The following is a 19,071-nucleotide window of genomic DNA, read 5'->3' as shown; positions in this document are numbered from 1 at the left end:
CTAAAAATACAAAAAACTTAGCAGGATGTGGTGGCGCACATCTATTATCCCAGCTACTTGGGAGGTTGAGTCAGGAGAACTGCTTGAACCTGGGAGGCGGAGGTTGCAGCGAGCTGAGATTGTGCCATTGCACTCCAGCCTGGGCAACAGAGCTAGACTCTATCTTAAAAAAAAAAAAAAAAAAAAAAAAAAAAAAAAAAAAAAAAGACAAGAACCTGGATATCCTCCACCCGTAATAAGCCAAGACTGTGCCACAGCACTCCAGCCTGGGCGACAGAGTGAGACTCTGTCTCAAAAAAAATTAAAATACAACAACAGCAGAAGTATGAACTAAAAAAAACACCTTTGTGGGGTGGATGTGGCCTTGGGGGTACCAGTTTGCAGACCTTGTGTCAAGCAGCCTAGGACCTAATCTGTATCCTTTGTTACCTGTCACGGATACTGACCTTAGGCTTGGACCACCGCGATCCTACCCTGCACCCCACGCTTTAGCTGGCCCGCTCCAGCTGGAGGGCATGTTCCCTTCTAGATCATGCTCCTGGTCCCCTGGACTCTGGAAATCCCTGTGCAAACAGCCCTGAGCCTGCTTCCAAGGTCTGACTTCCCTCCACCCAGGGCAGCCTGCACTGTTAGAATGAAGGATGGCAGGGTAGGGGGTGTGTGTTTGCCTGAATGCACTGGGAGTCCCCCTTCGGTATGTATGGGATGGAGTCGTGTGGGAATAGAAGCAGCAAGACTACTAGCAAGGGCCCTGCATTTGTACTCTTGCCCCTGGCTAGGCAGTCGTTAGGGTTGGGCCTGCCTGTCACTGCCCCGTGGGTCAGGCTGTAAATAAGACCGACTCTCGATTCACTCTTTACCCTGGGCCAGACAGTCCGATGCATCCCATCATTCCTAATACCAACTCTGAGGATGCTGACAAGCAGCAGCCCCGTTTTACAGACCGAGGCACAGAGGCTGAAATAAGTTGCCCATAGCTAGTGAGTGGCAGAGGCAGGGTTTTAATGGGACAGTCCGTGGCGGAGCCGACTGGCTCCGCCGCCAGCCCCCCTGCGGAACCCGTCGGCGCTCGCCGCCTGGGACCGCCAGCTCGGGGCGGGGCGCCGGCAGGGACCCTCCGCGCCCCTCTCTGTCTGCCGCCCGGGCGGGCCTCCGCAGGGGCGCGAGGAAGGGGTGTTGGGTCGCCAGGGCCCGCCTCCCAGCTGCTCCGGCCGCCGGGGGGCCTGGCGGTGACGGCGGCGCCTGGCGGCGGGGATTTGGCGCGGGCCGGGGGCCGGGGCCGGGGCGCGGGGGCGCGGGGCTGGATTCCTAGGGCCGCGGCGCTTCCCGGCATGCTCCGCTGCAGGCCCGCGCCCGCGTCTGGACTTTGCCATCGGCGGGACTGTCGCGGGATGCGCCCCGGAGCCGCAGCCTGAGGTGGGTGAGCCCCGCCTGGCCGGGCGGGCCGCGGCGAGTCGGGGCGGGGGGCTCGGGGGACGCGGGGCCCAGCCCGGCTGCCGGGGAGAGGGGAGGCCGGCGCCGCAGCTTTGTTCTCTGCCGCGGGGCCGCGCGCCCGAAGTTGGGCAAAGGAGTGGGAGCCGAGCCCAGTAGCGCTCCGGGGCCCGTGCGGCGCGTCCTGGGCGGGCTAGGGGTCCCTCCCTCCCACGGACAGTGTGGGCGTCCTGGGTGGACGAGCATGGGGAAGCGGGTAGGGTCTTGGGTCTGTTTTGTTCTTATGGGTCCAGAACCGGAGGGGAAGGGGGAAAGTAAGGGAGAGAGAAAGAGACGGAGAGAAACAGGAAAACTCACTCTTCAAAAACACAAAGAAACGCCACGCAGACAGACTGCAGGGAAGGACCGCGAACACACGCTCCGAGAAACACACTCAGCTCACACGCACTGAGAAGCACACTTAAGCTAGACACTCAGGTCACACATAGAAGCACACTCAGAGAAACAGTTCACACACACTCAGAAACACACTCCGAGAAACACACTCAGCTCACACGCACTCAGAAGCACACTCAAGATAAACAGCTCACACACAGAAGCACACTCGGAGAAACATTCAGCTCACACACACTCAGAAACACCCTCTGAGAAACACACTCAGCTCACACCCACTCAGAAGCACACTCAAACAGCTCACACAAACACATTCAGAAAACACTCAGAAACACAGCTCACACTCAGAAATACACTCCGAGAAACACACTCGGAGAAACACGGAGCTCACACACACAAAAACAGCTCGCGCACACTCAAACACAAACACTCGGAGAAACACACTCAGAAGCACACTCAGCTCACACACACCCAGAGAAACACGCTCAGAGAAACACAACGCACAGGAAGAGAGAGGAAACCAAGTGGGTGGTCTTGGAGGCCTGGGATGGGGGAGGGGAAGGAGAGACACTGAGAAGGGGGAGACGGGAACAGCAGAGGGAAAGATGCATGGAGAGAGAAACAGAGATAAAGGCAGACGTAAGAGGAGGCAGAAAACACAGGCCAAAAGGAGGTGGATGAAAGGACAGTACAGAGAAACACATTTAGAGAAATAGAGGCGGACCCTGACAATTACCCCCTTCCCCCGACCCTACCTCTCACAAAATCAGAGATACACACAGATGAAAGAGGCAGATGCCAACCTTCTCATCTTTGTGGTCCAGCGAGCTCCAGGTGGGAGAGCAACTCTGTGAGCCCTTTGAGAAAGGCCTCCTTGGCACTTTAAGCCAGGCACGTCCCAACCTTGTCTACCTAGCAAACTCCTGCGCATCCTTCAAAACCCAGCTCAAGCATCAGCACTCCTGTGGAAGTGTCAGTACCCAGAAAGTGTCATGCAAACACATTTACTCTCCTTTCTGTGTTCTTCTGCAGGAAGCACAGGCACATGGAGTTGAAGTGGTTTGTCACCTGTCTGCCTCTCCCACCAGCTTCTTTTTTTTTTGAGACGGAGTCTCGCTCTGTCACCCAGGCTGGAGTGCTGTGGCCGGATCTCAGCTCACTGCAAGCTCCGCCTCCCGGGTTCACGCCATTCTCCTGCCTCAGCCTCCCGGGTAGCTGGGACTACAGGCGCCGCCACCTCCCCCGGCTAGTTTTTTGTAGTTTTTAGTAGAGACGGGGTTTCACCGTGTTAGCCAGGATGGTCTCGATCTTGTGACCTCATGATCCGCCTGTCTCGGCCTCCCAAAGTGCTGGGATTACAGGCTTGAGCCACCGCGCCCGGCCCCCACCAGCTTCTTAAGATCAGGGTCTTTGTCTTATCCGTCGCCAATCTCCATTGCATGATGCCTAGTAGATGGTCAATAAATACTCAGTGAATGGTGACTGAGAGCGTTTGAGCCCTCCAGTATATGGAGGATAGAATTAAGTGCAAATAGAGGAAAAGCACCATCCTGGTATTGTACCAGGACTCCTAAGTCAGTGTCCTTTTTTCACGTGGAGAAATTAAAGCCCAGAGAGGGGAGAATGCTTGCACAAAGAGAGGCAAGCAGGAGGCCTGCAATGAAGTAACAGTGAATATATACTTCTGTGAGATGCCTTTGTTCTTCTGGCTTATGAGTTTAAAATAGGTGTGGAAGACCCCTGTTCTTCAGTTCCTTTCTCCAGAGGCAGCTACTGTTATCAAGTTACATTTTATGTGTGTGTGTGTGTGTGTGCGTATCTATGTGTTCATACCAAAAAAAATTCTGTGCACACACTAGTGTATACAAATGCATGGACTTCTTTCATTCTTCTTTTGTATACAAATAAAAGAATTATATTAGAAAAAGAAATAGATATGAAAGAATCTCCTGAGTGAAAACAGGCAAGAGGCAATGGACACTTTAATGCCAGTTCTAAGTTTCCAGTATTGAAACTGACAATTAGAACTCTTTTCAGAACCTTTACAGTCTTCTTTCTTCCTTGGTAAGGAAAAGTATAGTGAATGCCCATCTCAGTTTAAGTGGATGGCTTTCTGCCTCCTGACTGCATATTGGACAAATTCTGTAACCTCCCTGAACCTCAGTTTCCTCAACTGTAAAATGGGGTTGCTAATGTCCACTTCATAAGATTGTTGTTGGGAAAGTTTGAACAAAGTACCTGGTGCAGAGTAGATCCTCAGTAAATACAGTTTCATCTTTCCTCTTCTTTAATGGGTGTTCTTCTGTGCATGTGTTTATGGATGTGAAAACAACTGCTAGTTAAAATGTTTCCTTTTGTCTAGGGTTTAAAAAGCTATTTTAAGGCCAGGCGTGGTGTCTCATGCCTGTAATCCCAGCACTTTGGGAGGCCCGAGGCGGGTAGATCACTTGAGGTCAGGAGTTCAAGACCAGCCTGGTCAACATGGTGAAACCCCGTCTCTACTAAAAATACAAAAAATTAGCTGGGTGTGGTGGTGGGCACCTGTAATCCCAGCTACTTGGGAGGCTGAGGCAGGAGAATCGCTTGAACCCAGGAGGTGGAGGTTGTAGTGAGCCGAGATTGCGCTATTGTACTCCAGCCTGGGCGACAGAGCTAGACGCCATCTCAAAAAAAAAAAAAAAAAAAAAAAAAAAAAAGAGCTATCTTAGTCCAATTGGGAGCAAATTCTTCTGATAAAGGAAAAGGCAAATTTAGGGCACAGCATAAAATGTACCTTGGTTCTCTTCAGGCCCTCAGATCTCTGCAGGTGTCGTGGAGGAACCTAGCACCTGCCATCCTCTCCCCCAATTTGCCACTTCCAGCAGGTAAGACCCACCTGTCCCACTCTCTTTCATGGCTTGTTGACCAGGTCTGATCTGACTTCATGTTCTCTCAAGCTTTATCCCATGAGGAGGATGTGAGCGGGACTGAGTCAGGAGTCCTCTGGAAGCATGGAGACCGTGGTGATTGTTGCCATAGGTGTGCTGGCCACCATCTTTCTGGCTTCGTTTGCAGCCTTGGTGCTGGTTTGCAGGCAGCGCTACTGCCGGCCGCGAGACCTGCTGCAGCGCTATGATTCTAAGTGAGTGAGCCCATGGAGGGCAAGGAGGACGGGTGGGCTCTAACTGAAGAAAAAGAGAGGAACACGTAGTTCAGTGTTGGGCAACTCTAACTCAGCTTTTTGGTTCTAAAATGGTACCTGCAGGTGTCCTTCCCTATAAAGACCTCAGAGTTTAAGAATGTTCCTTAAGCCTCCCAACATCCTGAGTCACCTCCTTCTCTGCTTCCTGAGCCAGGAAGAAAGTCACTGAATATGAACATGTTCACCTAGCATAAAAGCTCAGCCATCTGTCTCAAACTGGCCACCTCACTTAGCAGTTGGACCAGCCAAATCACTTTCCAGCCAGACCCAGAGGAACAGAAATCAGATGCCCACACTCTGCCCATACATCTAAGCAACAAACATTTGGTTTTGTGAAATCCCAACTTAGGACTGTCTCTCTCTTTGCAGAGCAGATTTTTTTTTTTTTTTTTTCCGAGGTGGAGTTTCGCTCTTGTCTCCCAGGCTGGAGTGCGATGGTGCAATCTTGGCTCACTGCAGCCTCCGCCTCCCGGGTTCAAGTAATTCTCCTGCTCCAGCCTCCCATGTAGCTGGGATTACAGGCATGCACCACCATGCTCAGCTAATTTTTGTATTTTTAGTAGAGGTGGGGGTTTCACCATGTTGGCCAGGCTGATCTTGAACTCCTGACCTCAGGTGATCTGCCCGCCTCAGCTTCCCAAAGTGCTGGGATTACAGGCATGAGCCACCATGCTCGGCCTGCCCAGCAGATTTATTTGTGATGCATTGTATGTGAAATATATTTTGTAAGCAGGATTTTGTTTTCAATTTAGGGATGTTTTAATTGATAGACCCTTTAGGGATTAACCCTTAGTTTTTCTCATCCTTCTGTCTTAATCCTATCAGCATCTCTGTCAAGTGATTCATAATTTATAAATGCCAATTTATATGATCCAGGAAAGCTTTCCTGTTGAACAGAATGCCATGGTATCTCATTTTCTAAAGTACCCCGTTATAAAATTTGAGGCGTTTTTACTTCTTTCACTTTTCCAGTGTTACTAGGAAAAGGCAGGGATATAGGGATGGACCAAAGTGGTTCACAAGAGTTATTCTGCAGACCAGGTAGGGAGCCCATGTAGGTTTGGGTAATAGGAACCACCGCCTCTCTATAAAATGTAGGATTAAAGGGAAAATATGTTATAAAAGGATATAATTTTGTCCTGAAGGGATATCCCTAACATCTTTGTAATCAGGTAGTTACACCCTACTCTTTCTGTCTCCATTTGTGGCTTATCTGACTCCATTTCACTTTGCTTTTGTTTTAGTGCCCCCGGCCTGCCTCCCCAACTCACTGTCTAGCCACGTGCCCTGCCCTGAACTGCAGCTCCACTAGGCTTAGGTTGGGACAAGTGGTCTCTGCTCTAGTTTATCGACTCCGTTGCTTCTTTTATGGTGTATGTGGGCCTCAGTGAGGAGAGGGTCAGCAGCAGTCACCCACCATGAAACCATTTGACAGGGGCCTTTTCTTCCAGGCCCATTGTGGACCTCATCGGTGCCATGGAGACCCAGTCTGAGCCCTCTGAGTTAGAACTGGATGACGTCGTTATCACCAACCCCCACATTGAGGCCATTCTGGAGAATGAAGACTGGATCGAAGATGCCTCGTAAGGCCATGGGAGCTGTTTGCTTTTCCACGGCCCCCCGGGCTTCTGGCAAATGGTGCCCTTTGCTGGCGTCCTTTGCCAGAGTACTTAGCTGGCATTCAAGAACAGTCACTCTGTTACTTGCTGCTCTTTCCTGTGCCTTTAGTGTGGGGGGAAATCAGAATATGACTTGAAAGTGTTTGTCCTTTTCTTCTCTGCCCACATTTTGTAGACCTGAACACTGCGGCCTATAGATGTGTGGCAAAGGTTGTTATAAAGTCACCCTGGTGTGCTTGGATTATCCTTGAGGTGCCCATAAATTTGGCTCAGGCTCCAGAGATGCAGTTTTTTTCTTTAGGATCTCAGGGATCTCTCCATCCAACAGGACCCCCTACATTTTGAGAAGCGGCTGCTACTTCATTGCCTTATCCATTTAGCCATCCATTCCCTGGGCACATGTTTATGGGGCATTATGTTCAGGGTATTGGGTCAGGTGCTGCAGATACTGAAACAGTTGAGAAGACAGTTATAGTCAGTATCACAGAAACTGTAAGAGATCCCTGCATACAGTGCAGTAGGCACATGGAGAAGGCAGTGTCTAGGTTTGCCTGGGTTGGCGAGGTTGAGCTGGATCTCACGGAATATTATCACAGGGGAGGTGCCTTTTGACTTGGGTCTTGAAAGATGAGGAGGAGTTCCCCAGGCTGAGCACAGGGGAAGGACACATTGGGCAGAGGGAACAGTCTACCAGAAGCTTGAGAGTTATAATAAAGCATGACTCACTAGGCACACAGTGGAGCTTGCTGGAAGAGTAGATTGGGTGCAGGGAGGGGAAGGGAGGGGAGGTGCTCCCTCGTTTAACTCATGGGCTGGTCCATTTTGACACTGAGGCATTCCCACTCTCAGTGGTTGGTATTTGGCTGTGCCCACTGGTCAGGGCGAGCTGAGGTGCAAGGGTGGGAACTGGAGGGTGGTGAGCCCCTCCAGATGAGCACTGATGACTTCTTCTTGTTTTCCCAGGGGTCTCATGTCCCACTGCATTGCCATCTTGAAGGTAAACCTCTCTCATTTCTCTGTGGGATAAAGGGGAGTCGAAAAGCACCGCTGTGCGTGGATGGAGTAGAACAGGACCTTAGAAAGGGCACTGACCCCTCGCAAGAGGCCTTTCCTTAACCTGACACTTGGAATTTTTGTGGTTTCCTTCCTTTCCTGCCTGGACTGGCTGTGTACAGAATCTCAAGGCTGTTTCAAAGGCTTTATTTCATCTGGTTCTCTTAATTCAATGACCTGCGGGAAAGACAGCCTAGGTACACAGCCACCATTTCACCCCTTATGGAGAAAGCTGTGTGTGCCTGAGACCATGTAGCTGCCAAGAGAAATGGGGTTTCCCTGCTTCCCCCTGCACACTTTTTTTCACTAACAGAGAGTTCAGGCCTGTACATTGAGTTTCTTTCTGTATTTGGATTTCTACTGTGACTACAAAGTCATCACTAGCCCTCTTTGGCTGTGACCATAGTCAGCCAGATGGGACAATCAGTGTTAAAAAACCAAAGCAGGCATACTTCAATCTGAAGGCAGAGGATTTTTTCTTTGAATGCCTGGAATCTTTGAAAAATTGCATCCAATTTGCATTTTGGGTGATTTTATGGTTTTAGCATTTGTTTTCAATTCTTGTCTGTTAATATCCTACCTAATAGAATAACAACTATACTGAAATATTCGACCAGTTGCAAATATCAGTTTTTTTTTTACATCAGTAACCTGGGTAATCACACATTTACCTCTTTGACTAGTAAATATTCAAGATTTCAAAAGAGACAACTTTGTCTTTTCTTTAGTGACGTTCAGTAGAAGACACTATTAATAAAATGTTCTTTACCCCACTTCTTCTTTGGCTGTCTCTCTCAGGGGATGGATAAATGCCTACTAGGAAGTTATTATCTCAGAGTCCAGGTTTAGTTAATTCCGAGAGGCTCTTTGGATATACAAATATGGCTGTAGATATAAATATGGTTATTGATAGAGCTAGTTAGGCGTAATGACTAGAGGATAATGCTATACTACATTTCCCTTCTCCCAGCCAAGATGTGTCCTGGGCCTCGGTTTTGTCTCCTGTTCTCATCTATTAGGAGGATAAATGGCATCTGTGGTGTGAGATGAATCAGCTGGAGGGAGTCGTATTGAATTGGAATCAGTGTCTACCCGGGGAACCTCAGATCAAAGGAGAGGGCTTCTAAGTCCCCTCTTGGGATCTTAAGACACTTTTGCTAGGTCACCCGCCCTTGAGTCTCTGTGGTGGGAGCTGGGAGAGGGGTCTGGGCTAACTCCCGGGTGGACCTTTGGGCTTCTTTCTGCTCTCTACTGTCCAGTTCCAAGTATAGGTCAGGTAGAGGTGCTTCCTTGCCATGGATAGAGACACACCCATGTTGGTTGGTTCTAGCATGGGGAGGCCTGGAAAGGGGAAACAAGCTCTGGGGTGGCCAGCTCTGTGGGTGGACAACGAGGAAGACTGTATGTCAGTCTTGCCTTTTCCCTGCTTTTCCTAAGGTCCTTTCATCATCAGCTTGACAAACACGCTAATATATTACCTGAGACCATTGTTGAAATAAGTGCTGTTCTTGGAGCATGTGCTCAAAGGGAACAATGCCCCTTTGTTCAGCCCCATTCCTGAGGGTGCCCTGTTGGAGATACTTATTCTTGTGCAAGTCTAAACCATGAGAAAAAGAAAGTAGCTTTTTCCCCTAAGCGAGAAATTGGAGCACATGATTTTTCTCAGACAGATTATTTCAGCTTAGGCTTCCCAGAGCCCACACCCTGCCCTTGATCTGTGGCTCCCACCTCAGGTCCTCTCCCAGCCATGCTCTTGGCTTTTGCCACTTCCCACCCGTTTCCTTTCATCTCTGTACTTTTCACATCTGGCCATTAGGTTAGGGGCCAGCTGCAATGGGACTCATGGCAGGACTGATCTGTCTTGGGGGGTGGTGGTGAGGCCCTGAGTGGAGCCAGGTCAGCCCTCATCTCTCTTCTCCCTGCCGCATTAGATTTGTCACACTCTGACAGAGAAGCTTGTTGCCATGACGATGGGCTCTGGGGCCAAGATGAAGACTTCAGCCAGTGTCAGCGACATCATTGTGGTGGCCAAGCGGATCAGCCCCAGGTGAGCGATTGGCGGCCTCGAAGTCCCCCACACTCCATGAGGGAAGAGAGGGGCTGGATACTGGGGTAGCCACAGAGCTGGGCTCTTCTTTAAAATAGTGCAGAGGTAACTTCAGCTATTTGTTTCCCACACATTTTCAGAATGACCAGCAGGGTTTAGATATCGAGACTTCCCAGCTAAATTGTGCTCCCACCATCCTCACCTGCAGCATGACCCGTCTGAGAGGGCTTTGAGGAAGCTCCAGCAGGTGCCTAGTCCTGACCCTGTCCTAGACTCTGCCTTGCATAGCCCGTGGTGGCCCCTCTTTCCCAGCCACACACCAGCTCCCCTTGCCACACCTTTCTCCCAGGCCAACATTTCACACAGATGCCCACACCCCTGTCTCTGCCTGAATCTGTATTGGAGACTAGCTTGGGGGACCCACTCCGGCTGTGTCCACTGCTCCATCCCTGGCCCAGGTCAGCAGTCTCCAGCACTGGGTGGGAGCTGAAGCCATATGGCATTCAACCTCCCAAATTCCAGGCTGACTGCGAAATCCCCGTGTGGGAGGCAACCAGCAGGATTGCAGTCAACAGCTACACCCCCTCATTTGGGCTTGATTTCCTGAAGAAAAATAAAGCCCTTTTCTTAGAGCCGAGGGCTGTTCTAAGTTTGTGCTGCCACCTGGTGGCTGGTATGCTGACGTGCCAAAGCAGAGGGTTTTCCCCACCAGCCACCTGGCCCACCCGGGAGGGCACTTCTGTATGCCTGGTGAAACAATGGCACTGCTGTAAGTTCCAGGGACCCACACGTTTCTTGTTGCCATGGCCCCGGGTAAATCACGAGGAACCAGCCCTTTCTCTGCCTCAAGATTAACCAAATAAAAACGACCAGTTTCCTGAGTCACCACGTGAGTTCCTTTGAGGGAAGACACGACCTGGTCAGCTTGAACTCGGTTCAGGCAGTTCATGAGTTGAGAGAGTGGGAGGGAGATAATCCAGGGAGGGACTCAGCCCAGAACAGTTCCCGGCTTTCTCTGGAGTTGCTCCAGTGGGGTGTAGCTACATGGTCAGCTCCTGGCTTTATAAGAACCCGCGTCCCAGGCTCGGGGTGGGCACTGCGCATTCCTTCCCCATTATTTATTTTTATTTATTTATTTTTGAGATGAAATCTCACTCTGTCACCCAGGCTGGAGTGCGGTGGTGTGATCTTGGCTCACTGCAACCCCAACCTCCTAGGTTCAAGAAATTCTCCTGCCTCAGCCCCCTGAGTAGCTGGGACTATAGGCACGTGCTGCCTTGCCGAGCTAATTTTTGTATTTTTAGTAGAGATGAGGTTTCACCATGTTGGCCAGGCTGGTCTCGAACTCCTGACCTCAGGTGATCCGCCCACCTCGGCCTCCCAAAGTGCTGGAATTATAGGCGTGAGCCACCACACCCGGCCTCCTTCCCCATTAGTTTCAAATATTCTGCACTGTGGTATCCACTAGACCCTTCATCATGCTTTTTGTGCCTTCTAAGAGCCACTTGGGGGCCAGGCAGATTCCTGTGATATGGGTTACAAGGCAGCACTTTCAGGAGGTTGAGGTTTCTGTGTGAGCCTGGGTGAGTAGGATCAGTACTGGTCCTAAGGTGAGGTTGTGGCATTGTCCAAAGAGTGGACTAGCCCTGGTGCTCACTGGCCCGTCCTAAAGAGCACCTTGGACTACTTCTAGAATGTTCTGTGCCATAATTCAGCCAGGGTCTTCGCTTTGTCCTTTTGCCCTCACACTTCTTTCTCCTTCTGGCCATGTTCTGTCCCCATTGTTTTTCCTACTCCATTTATCCCACACAGTGTGTTGATGGCCTGTTAGTCTCGAGGTGGTGGCTTTAGCACTAGAGAAAGGGACTGGCTGAGACAGGCGCCGAGGGTGACCGTGTCTCTGCATGTCCTCACCAGCCCCACAGCCCTGAATAAGAGTGTTTGAGGCCATCTTTTTTTCAAGTGCTTTTAGAAATCAAACAATATATCTTTATTTTTTCTTCCTGTCGAGTGTTCATGAGCAAAGATTTGAAACAAAACCTTGTACCACGCAAATCAGAATGGAGTGTAGTTCTGAACTTGATTTAAAAAAATTAACCACAAGGTAGAAGAAATCCAGTAGAGCAGTGTGAAGCCAAATGAAACTCATGGCCTTCTTTTTCCATGTCTTACATATCTTTAGCTTTGTATTTTTTTTTTCCTGAATACAAGAGTAATTCATGCTTCTAAAAATTTAAAATACTGCAGACATAGATGACCTGGAAAGTCTACTCCCTCCCGATTGTAGGAAGTAACCACTATTAAGTGGTGAGTGTTCTTCCAGATTCTTCCCAATCCCACATTTCAGAGCTTTTGCTTATCTATTTTTATGCAAATGACAGATCGAGCGTTACATATTATTTGGCAATTTGCCTTTTTAATATAGTAGTAATCTTGAACATCATTCCATATGTATGACTGTATTTTTAAAAACCATTGGCACTGAAATAAAACTGGAAAACAAAATAGTCTATACAAAGACTGAACCTTAAGTCTTTGTGCCTCAGTGTCTGAGAATGCAGAAGCAATTGGATAAAGAACCATTAAAGACCGGGTCTGGAATATCAAAAAAGAAGAATTGGAATAAAGATAGAAAGGAAGGAAGGGGCCGGGTGTGGTGGCTCACGCACCTGTAATCCCAGCACTATGGAATGCTGAGGTGGGCGGATCGCCTGAGGTCAGGAGTTCAAGGCCAGCATGGCCAACATGGTGAAACCCCGTCTCTACTAAAAATACAAAATTTAGCCAGGCACGGTGGTGCGCGCCTGTAATCCCAGCTACTTGGGAAACTGAGGCAGGAGAATCACTTGAGCCCAGGAGGTGGAGGTTGCAGTGAGCTGAGATAGTACCACTGCACTCCAGCCTGGGTGACAAAGCGAGACTCCATCTCAGAAAAAAAAAAGAAGGAGAAAAGGAGATCAAGAAAGTGAAGTACTGAACACTTTTTGCCTCTGGTCAGGGTGGATGATGTTGTGAAGTCGATGTACCCTCCGTTGGACCCCAAGCTCCTGGACGCACGGTGAGAGCAGTGGTGGGTGCACGTTCGGTTTGTCATGCAGAGGTCCACAACCGTTTTATCAGATCTGTGAGGCTGGCTGACTGGCTTGTGTAGGGAGGGTGGCTTTGCGGACTCCTTAGGGTGCCCGGGCCTTGGGTGCCATTTACTTCAGTGAGCGGCTCCTGACTGGGTGATAGAGGCCAGTCCTCTCCTGAAACCCAAGAGAAGAAAGAGCCAGTCTTAGATTTTAAATTATTATGATTAGACATCCGGCCATGTTACATGCTAACTGTGCCTTCCCTTCCACCTTTCCTCTTGTCCCCTCTGATTTTTGGACCCCAGAAGCAGATATGCCTTAGCTGTGGGTGCCGCCCAGTGGGGCAGTGGGGCAGTGGTTCCCAGCGCAGTGAGAATGGAGGTGACAGGTCAGCCACAGCTGTGCTCACCTGCCACCAGATGTGCACATACACAGAGTGTACTTAGCCATATGAAATTGTTATGTTCCTGTACCAGATGCATCCCATTTAAGAAAGATAGATTCTTTTCTGCCTTGGATTTATATGACTGTTTCATACACATGTAACAATTCAGATGGGCAGTGGGTCACAGCGCTTCAACTTTGGTTTCTCTGCCCCACTCCTACTGCTGCCCAGCTTTGTCCATGGGTTAATAACCTGTAATGTATTCTCAAATGCATCATGGTACTCACTATATAGAAGGTGTTCTACAGTGAGTATTTCAGCACTGAAAAATCTACTCCTCACTTTGGTTTTCGATTACATTTTTTGCTTTTTTTGAGTTAGATAAACCAGCCCTGGGCCTTACCGATTTGTAATCAGTAAGGAATGTTTAAGTGAGGGTGTCTGTCCTGCGTTTAAGTGGGCAGCAGTTGGGGAATGTACTCATCTGATTGACCATATCTGAACTGTTTCACAAAGCGCTCTTTGGGGAGATGTTAATAGGTGTGCTGCAGAAAATGGCTTCCACAGTCTTAAATAAGCTTGTGAGAGACAGCCTGTTATATTCTCCTCGGAGCTTTATCAGGTACATCTCAGAAGGCTCTGAGGCAGGCTTCAGTTAACGTTGTTTAACCTAGCCATCTCCAAATTTATTTGAGCATGGAACCAACTTTAAATTGCATACCTACCAACATCCTAGGGAAGGGTGTGCAGTTCGGGGAATACTAGTTAAAAAGTCTGTTTGGGCTTTTGTGCAAAGTCCCTCGTTTCCTAGGAAACCTGACCCTATTTTTTTTTTCCCTAGGACAACTGCCCTGCTCCTGTCTGTCAGTCATCTGGTGCTGGTGACAAGGAATGCCTGCCATCTGACGGGAGGCTTGGACTGGATTGACCAGTCTCTGTCGGCTGCTGAGGAGCATTTGGAAGTCCTTCGAGAGGCAGCCCTAGCTTCTGAGCCAGATAAAGGCCTCCCAGGCCCTGAAGGCTTCCTACAGGAGCAGTCTGCAATTTAGTGCCTACAGGCCAGCAGCTAGCCATGAAGGCCCCTGCTGCCATTCCTGGGTGGCTCAGCTTAGCCTTCCACTTTTTCCTGTAGAGTTAGTTGTTCTCCATGGCTCAAGAGTTCACCTGTGTGTGCATAGTAAAGCAGGAGATCTGCGTCAGTTTATGCCTCTGTTGCAGTTGCAAACTGTGGCTGGTGAGTGGCAGTCTAATACTACAGTTAGGGGAGATGCCATTCACTCTCTGCACAGAGGAGCATTGAAAACTGGTGGACTGTCAGCTTTATTTAGCTTAACTAGTATTTTCAAGAAAATTGAGCCAGTGTCTTAAGAAATCAAGAGGTTTCACATTAAAATTAGAATTTCTGGCCTCTCTTGATCAGCCAGAATGTGTGGCAATTCTGATCTGCATTTTCAGAAGAGGACAATCAATTGAAACTAAGTAGGGGTTGCTTCTTTTGGCAAGACTTGTACTCTCATCTGGCCTGTTTCATTTGTTTGTATTCTCTGCCTGGTCCCTGAGGCGTCTAAGTCTCTCCTTCCCCTTACAGGTTTGGGTTTGAAACTGAGGAACTACAAAGTTGATGATTTCTTTTTTATCATTATGCCTGCAATTTTACCTAGCTACCACTAGGTGAATAGTAAATTTATACTTAATGTTTCCCTCAAGTGTGTAGTTATTGAGTCAAATTCATATGGATGGTGTATTGTGGGACATACTTAGATGGAAGGAGAGAGCCTGAGAATCCTGAAGATGATTTCTGTGTATGCCTCAAAATAAGATATTTAGGCTGGGTGTGGTGGCTCACACCTGTAATCCTCACACTTTGGGAGGCTAAGTTGGGTGGATTGCTTGAGCCCAGGAATTTGAGACCAGCCTGGGCAACATGGTGAAACCTCATCTCTACAGAAACTACAAAAATTAGCTGGACATGGTGACACATGCAGCTACTTGGTAGGCTGAGGTGGGAGGATTGCTTGAGCCCAGGAGGTGAAGGTTGCAGTGAGCCCTGATTGTGCCACTGCATTCCAGCCTGGGCGACAGAGTGAGACCCTGTCTCCAAAACATACGTATATATAAAATATATTTAAAGACCTCTTGAAGTTCAGGCAGAACTGAAGATACCACTGTGAAGTAGTTTCCACATTAACAATAGCAATGACATGAAGGATGTGTTCCCCCTTTCTTCTGATATTAATAGTCTGTTTATTTTGCAAACATTGAGACGAGGGGCATTTTTATGACTTGAAACTTTACTATGACCCAGAATCACAATTATATAATTTGGATACATACCCAGATGGCATAATTTCTATCATAAGCCTGTAGGAAAAGCTTGAAGTTCTTCACTTCTCAGGTTCTCAGAGCCAGCTTGCTCTTGGGAGAGGAACCTGGTATAGGGGCTGCCCAGGTTCATAGCCTATGCTGTCAAGCATGTTTGGAGTTGCATATCTGTTCCCATGTCAGTTTCTCTAACTGAAGTCAGGAAATTCCTCAGCTGGATTCTAGGAAACCAGGAACCCATATTCCCAAATGCAAGATTGGGGCCTGGTTTGTCTTTCAATTTGGGCACATTTCATTCTCTCCAGGAAAATGGGCCATTTCCATCCTGCACAATGTACACCAAACCACAGCTGGGATATGGAGTCAGGAGAGGGAAGCTGGAGCTCAACTCTTATGGACTAAAGGATGGATTCTGGATGGGTTCCAGGGGACACCTTATTGGATTGGTGGCTTCCATCAACCCTAAAAACGTTAAGTGGTGAACTTCCCTGTCCTGTCAAGCTGTGAATGGGGAATGTATACAAAGTTACTTCGACTTTTCTATTTGAGGCCTCCACAGTAAACATCCAGAGTCCTCCTATTTTCTTTTTACCTCCCTTTCAGAGCCCGTTTTTGTGATTAGACTGGAAAGCAATTCATGCTAAGTTTGCAATGGCTGCCACAGTTGTAAGTGTCCCCTGCATTTTAGCCTGCACTAGAGCCCTAAGCCATACAGAAGCAGTTCTGAATTAGTATCTCAAATACCATCCACCTGGTATGGGTCTGTGGGGTGGAGAGCTTTCCCAGCACCCCTAAAGCAATGCCCAATGTCAATTACCTTCTCTAAGTCCTGGCAAGTCCTGGCACATCGGCTTTCTGGATCCCTTAGATGCTGCCCTTTCTGTTGTGAGGAGAGGTTGCCAAAGATATTGGAGGTGTCTGCTGGACTGTAGGATTTCCGATTCCACTGCTGTGTAGTTTTTCTTTCTAGTGCTGTACAAGAAGCCTCTGGATAAATTTGGTGTTGGTGGCTGATGGTTGAGGTAGAAGCAGTCATGGGGTAGGAGGCAATGCCACTCCTCCAGGCCCTTTGGGAGTTGGCTGAAGTTACTTCCTCCCTTGGAAGGGGCTGGTTAGTGAGTGCCAGGGATCTCAGGACTGTCTCTGTGCCAGATGTGGTTTCCCAGGCAACAGACACATTCCTAAGTCCCTAGTTCACTAGCGTCTATACAGATGGTAGTAGAGCCTTCCTTCCATGTCTCCCTTCCCCTGGCCTGGAGTAGGAGCATTAGACTCAAATTCTGATGAAAGAGAAATTACCTGGACATAGGAATTCAATGTGAAGAGAACAAGATATTTGAAGTCAGACAGAATTAGGTTTGAATTTGGGCTCAGTGACTTACAGTGTGAGCTTGGTCAGGTTCTTAACATTCTGGTCCTTAGCATTCCCATCTGTATGATCAAGGCTATTGTCATTGGGTTGGTATGCCAATCAAGTGAAGTGGTATGTGTGAGCTGCCCAACTGAGGACTTGGTTCTGATTAGTCAATGTTAACCCTTCTTTCTCCACAGCTTCCCGTTCTTTGATGCCGCTGACCCAGATGGCGTCACCTCAGTTACCATGGCTTGGTCCAAGCAGCGACTTCTGTTCATGGGCTCTGGAATTGAGTGGCCAAAAATCTGGAATCCCTTCAGTAGGGAGAGTAGCCTTGTCCCTGCCCTGCTACAAGTCTGTTCATATGGAGACATACAAAGCCATGGGCCTCTTATCAACATTCAAAGGGTTGATTGTGCAAGCTCACATTCCTCCAGAGCAACTCCCCCAGCTTGTGAGATCTCCGAGAGGGAACACGTGTTCCTGGCATCCAACTTCCCCTGGTGCTCCCCCTGACCAGCCTCATTCCGGGAGTTCCCTCTCTTCAGAGACCCTGTATGCCCACACGAGTGGACTTTTAGAAAATGGCCTACATTTCAAAGGCCCTGCATTGCTTTATGGCCTTGGAAATGTGGGGAAAGTGTCAGATGAAGAATTTCTATCCTTCTCACTTCCTCCCTGTCTCCCATAAATGCATACCGAGAGCTTACTGTGAAGGAGGGGTCGTGCTAGATGCTGGAGCTATGGAACAAAAGGCACAATCCCTGCCCTTAAGGAGCAATAGAGAAATGAGCAGCTGCTGGAGCCATGGCTGTAGCCAGTGCTGTGTTGGAGGGGACTGCAAGAGGGGCCGTGGGCACACACAGCAGGGACAGGGCAGGGGGGCAGTTGAAATAGGAAAGAGCTGCTGCCTGAATGGAGACTTGATAAAGAAGAGGTCACGCATCAGAACAGAAAATGGTCCCAGCTACTCAGGTGGCAGAGGCGGGAGGATCGCTTGAGCCCAGGTTGGGCGGAGGCTGCAGTGAATCTTGATAGAGCCACTGCACTCTAGCTTGGGCGACAGAGCAAGACGCCGTTTCAAAACACACACATGTACACACACATAGAAAGTGCCGGGGGAAGTAATATGGTTGTGTTGTGTTTGTTCTGGTGGGTCTTACTGTGTTTCTTTTTTTTTTTTTTTTTTTTTTTTTGAGACGGAGTCTCGCTCTGTCGCCCAGGCTGGAGTGCAGTGGCCGGATCTCAGCTCACTGCAAGCTCTGCCTCCCGGGTTTAGCCATTCTCCTGCCTCAGCCTCCGAGTAGCTGGGACTGCAGGCGCCCGCCACCTCGCCGGCTAGTTTTTTGTATTTTTTTAGTAGAGACGGGGTTTCACCGTGTTAGCCAGGATGGTCTCGATCTCCTGACCTCGTGATCCGCCCGTCTCGGCCTCCCAAAGTGCTGGGATTACAGGCTTGAGCCACCGCACCCGGCCGTCTTACTGTGTTTCCATGAGAAAGGCTGATGAGCAATTTTGAGAATTTGAGGCAAAACTGGTTTTTCCTATTTCATCCTATTTGTATTTTTATTATCCCAATTTTTCAGATAAGGAGACCAAAGCAGAAAGATGAGTAACCCTCCTGGAGTCTCACAATTCATATGAATCAGAGCAGGATCTTCAGCTCCCCAACTTGTGTTTTTCACTGGCACATCTTCCTGCCTGGGTGCAGCAGGTGGGAAATCCATCATGGAAAGGAAAGAACAGACGTGAGAGTCATTCCATTCTCTTCTAGTTCAAATCTTTTTTGTGGAAAAAAAAAAAAAGGTAGTTGTGACCCGTGAATTAATTTCATGGCTTACAATCCCCAGGATGATAGAACATAGGTACTAAAATGAGGGCTGGGGCATGGCTGAGGTATTTCCTCTCCTTCCAAAATGACTTAATTTTATCTATTTAAAATAAAATTTGCATTTACCAGAATAGCGGCAAAAATGTATGGTGCAGAATAGAATAATTGATTTATTACATGATTGATTAGTTCAAGAGTCATCTGTTGAGGATCTGCACTGGATTAGGCCCAGAGATACAGGAATGAATAAAAAGATAATGCCTCTCTTGAGGCACATATAATCTAAGGTGGAAAGAAAACCATAAAGAGTCATTTTCAATACAGTATGGTAAGGGCTAAGGCAGGGAATGTGTGTGTGATGACAGCACAGATCAGGGCCAC

The 19,071-nt window shown here is 48.6% G+C and overlaps 1 protein-coding gene across 3 annotated transcripts; it reads left to right on the top strand.

Moving 5' to 3' along the window:
• Positions 1–1,096: 1,096 nt before the first annotated feature.
• Positions 1,097–14,889, top strand: TMEM98 (transmembrane protein 98). Of its 3 annotated transcripts, XM_033184218.1 has the most exons (8): positions 1,222–1,416; positions 4,613–4,688; positions 4,761–4,945; positions 6,457–6,588; positions 7,588–7,621; positions 9,609–9,724; positions 12,723–12,782; positions 14,025–14,889. In XM_033184218.1, the coding sequence occupies exons 3-8, from the start codon at positions 4,815–4,817 to the stop codon at positions 14,230–14,232; spliced, it is 681 nt and encodes a 226-aa protein (XP_033040109.1). In that variant the 5' UTR covers positions 1,222–1,416; positions 4,613–4,688; positions 4,761–4,814; the 3' UTR covers positions 14,233–14,889. The 3 variants fall into 3 exon arrangements, with proteins under 3 accessions (XP_033040110.1, XP_033040109.1, XP_033040111.1); XM_033184219.1 differs by lacking the exon at positions 4,613–4,688 and having other exon boundaries at positions 1,097–1,416; XM_033184220.1 differs by lacking the exon at positions 4,613–4,688 and having other exon boundaries at positions 1,283–1,416; positions 4,733–4,945.
• The last annotated feature ends 4,182 nt before the right edge of the window (positions 14,890–19,071 follow it).

This window comes from Trachypithecus francoisi, unplaced genomic scaffold (assembly GCF_009764315.1).
Source record: "Trachypithecus francoisi isolate TF-2019V2 unplaced genomic scaffold, Tfra_2.0 Lachesis_group20, whole genome shotgun sequence".
Taxonomy (NCBI): Eukaryota; Metazoa; Chordata; class Mammalia; order Primates; family Cercopithecidae; genus Trachypithecus; species Trachypithecus francoisi.
Note: the sequence above shows the minus strand (reverse complement) of the source record. Positions and strands in the feature narration are given on the sequence as shown.

Excerpts from the sequence above, each read along its gene's own strand:
- TMEM98 (XM_033184219.1), top strand. The coding sequence starts at position 4,815 with ATGGAGACCGTGGTGATTGTTGCCATAGGTGTGCTGGCCACCATCTTT. Across the intron at positions 4,946-6,456 it reads CTGCAGCGCTATGATTCTAA|GCCCATTGTGGACCTCATCG; the intron begins GTGAGTGAGCCC and ends CTTTTCTTCCAG. Across the intron at positions 12,783-14,024 it reads CCCAAGCTCCTGGACGCACG|GACAACTGCCCTGCTCCTGT; the intron begins GTGAGAGCAGTG and ends TTTTTTCCCTAG.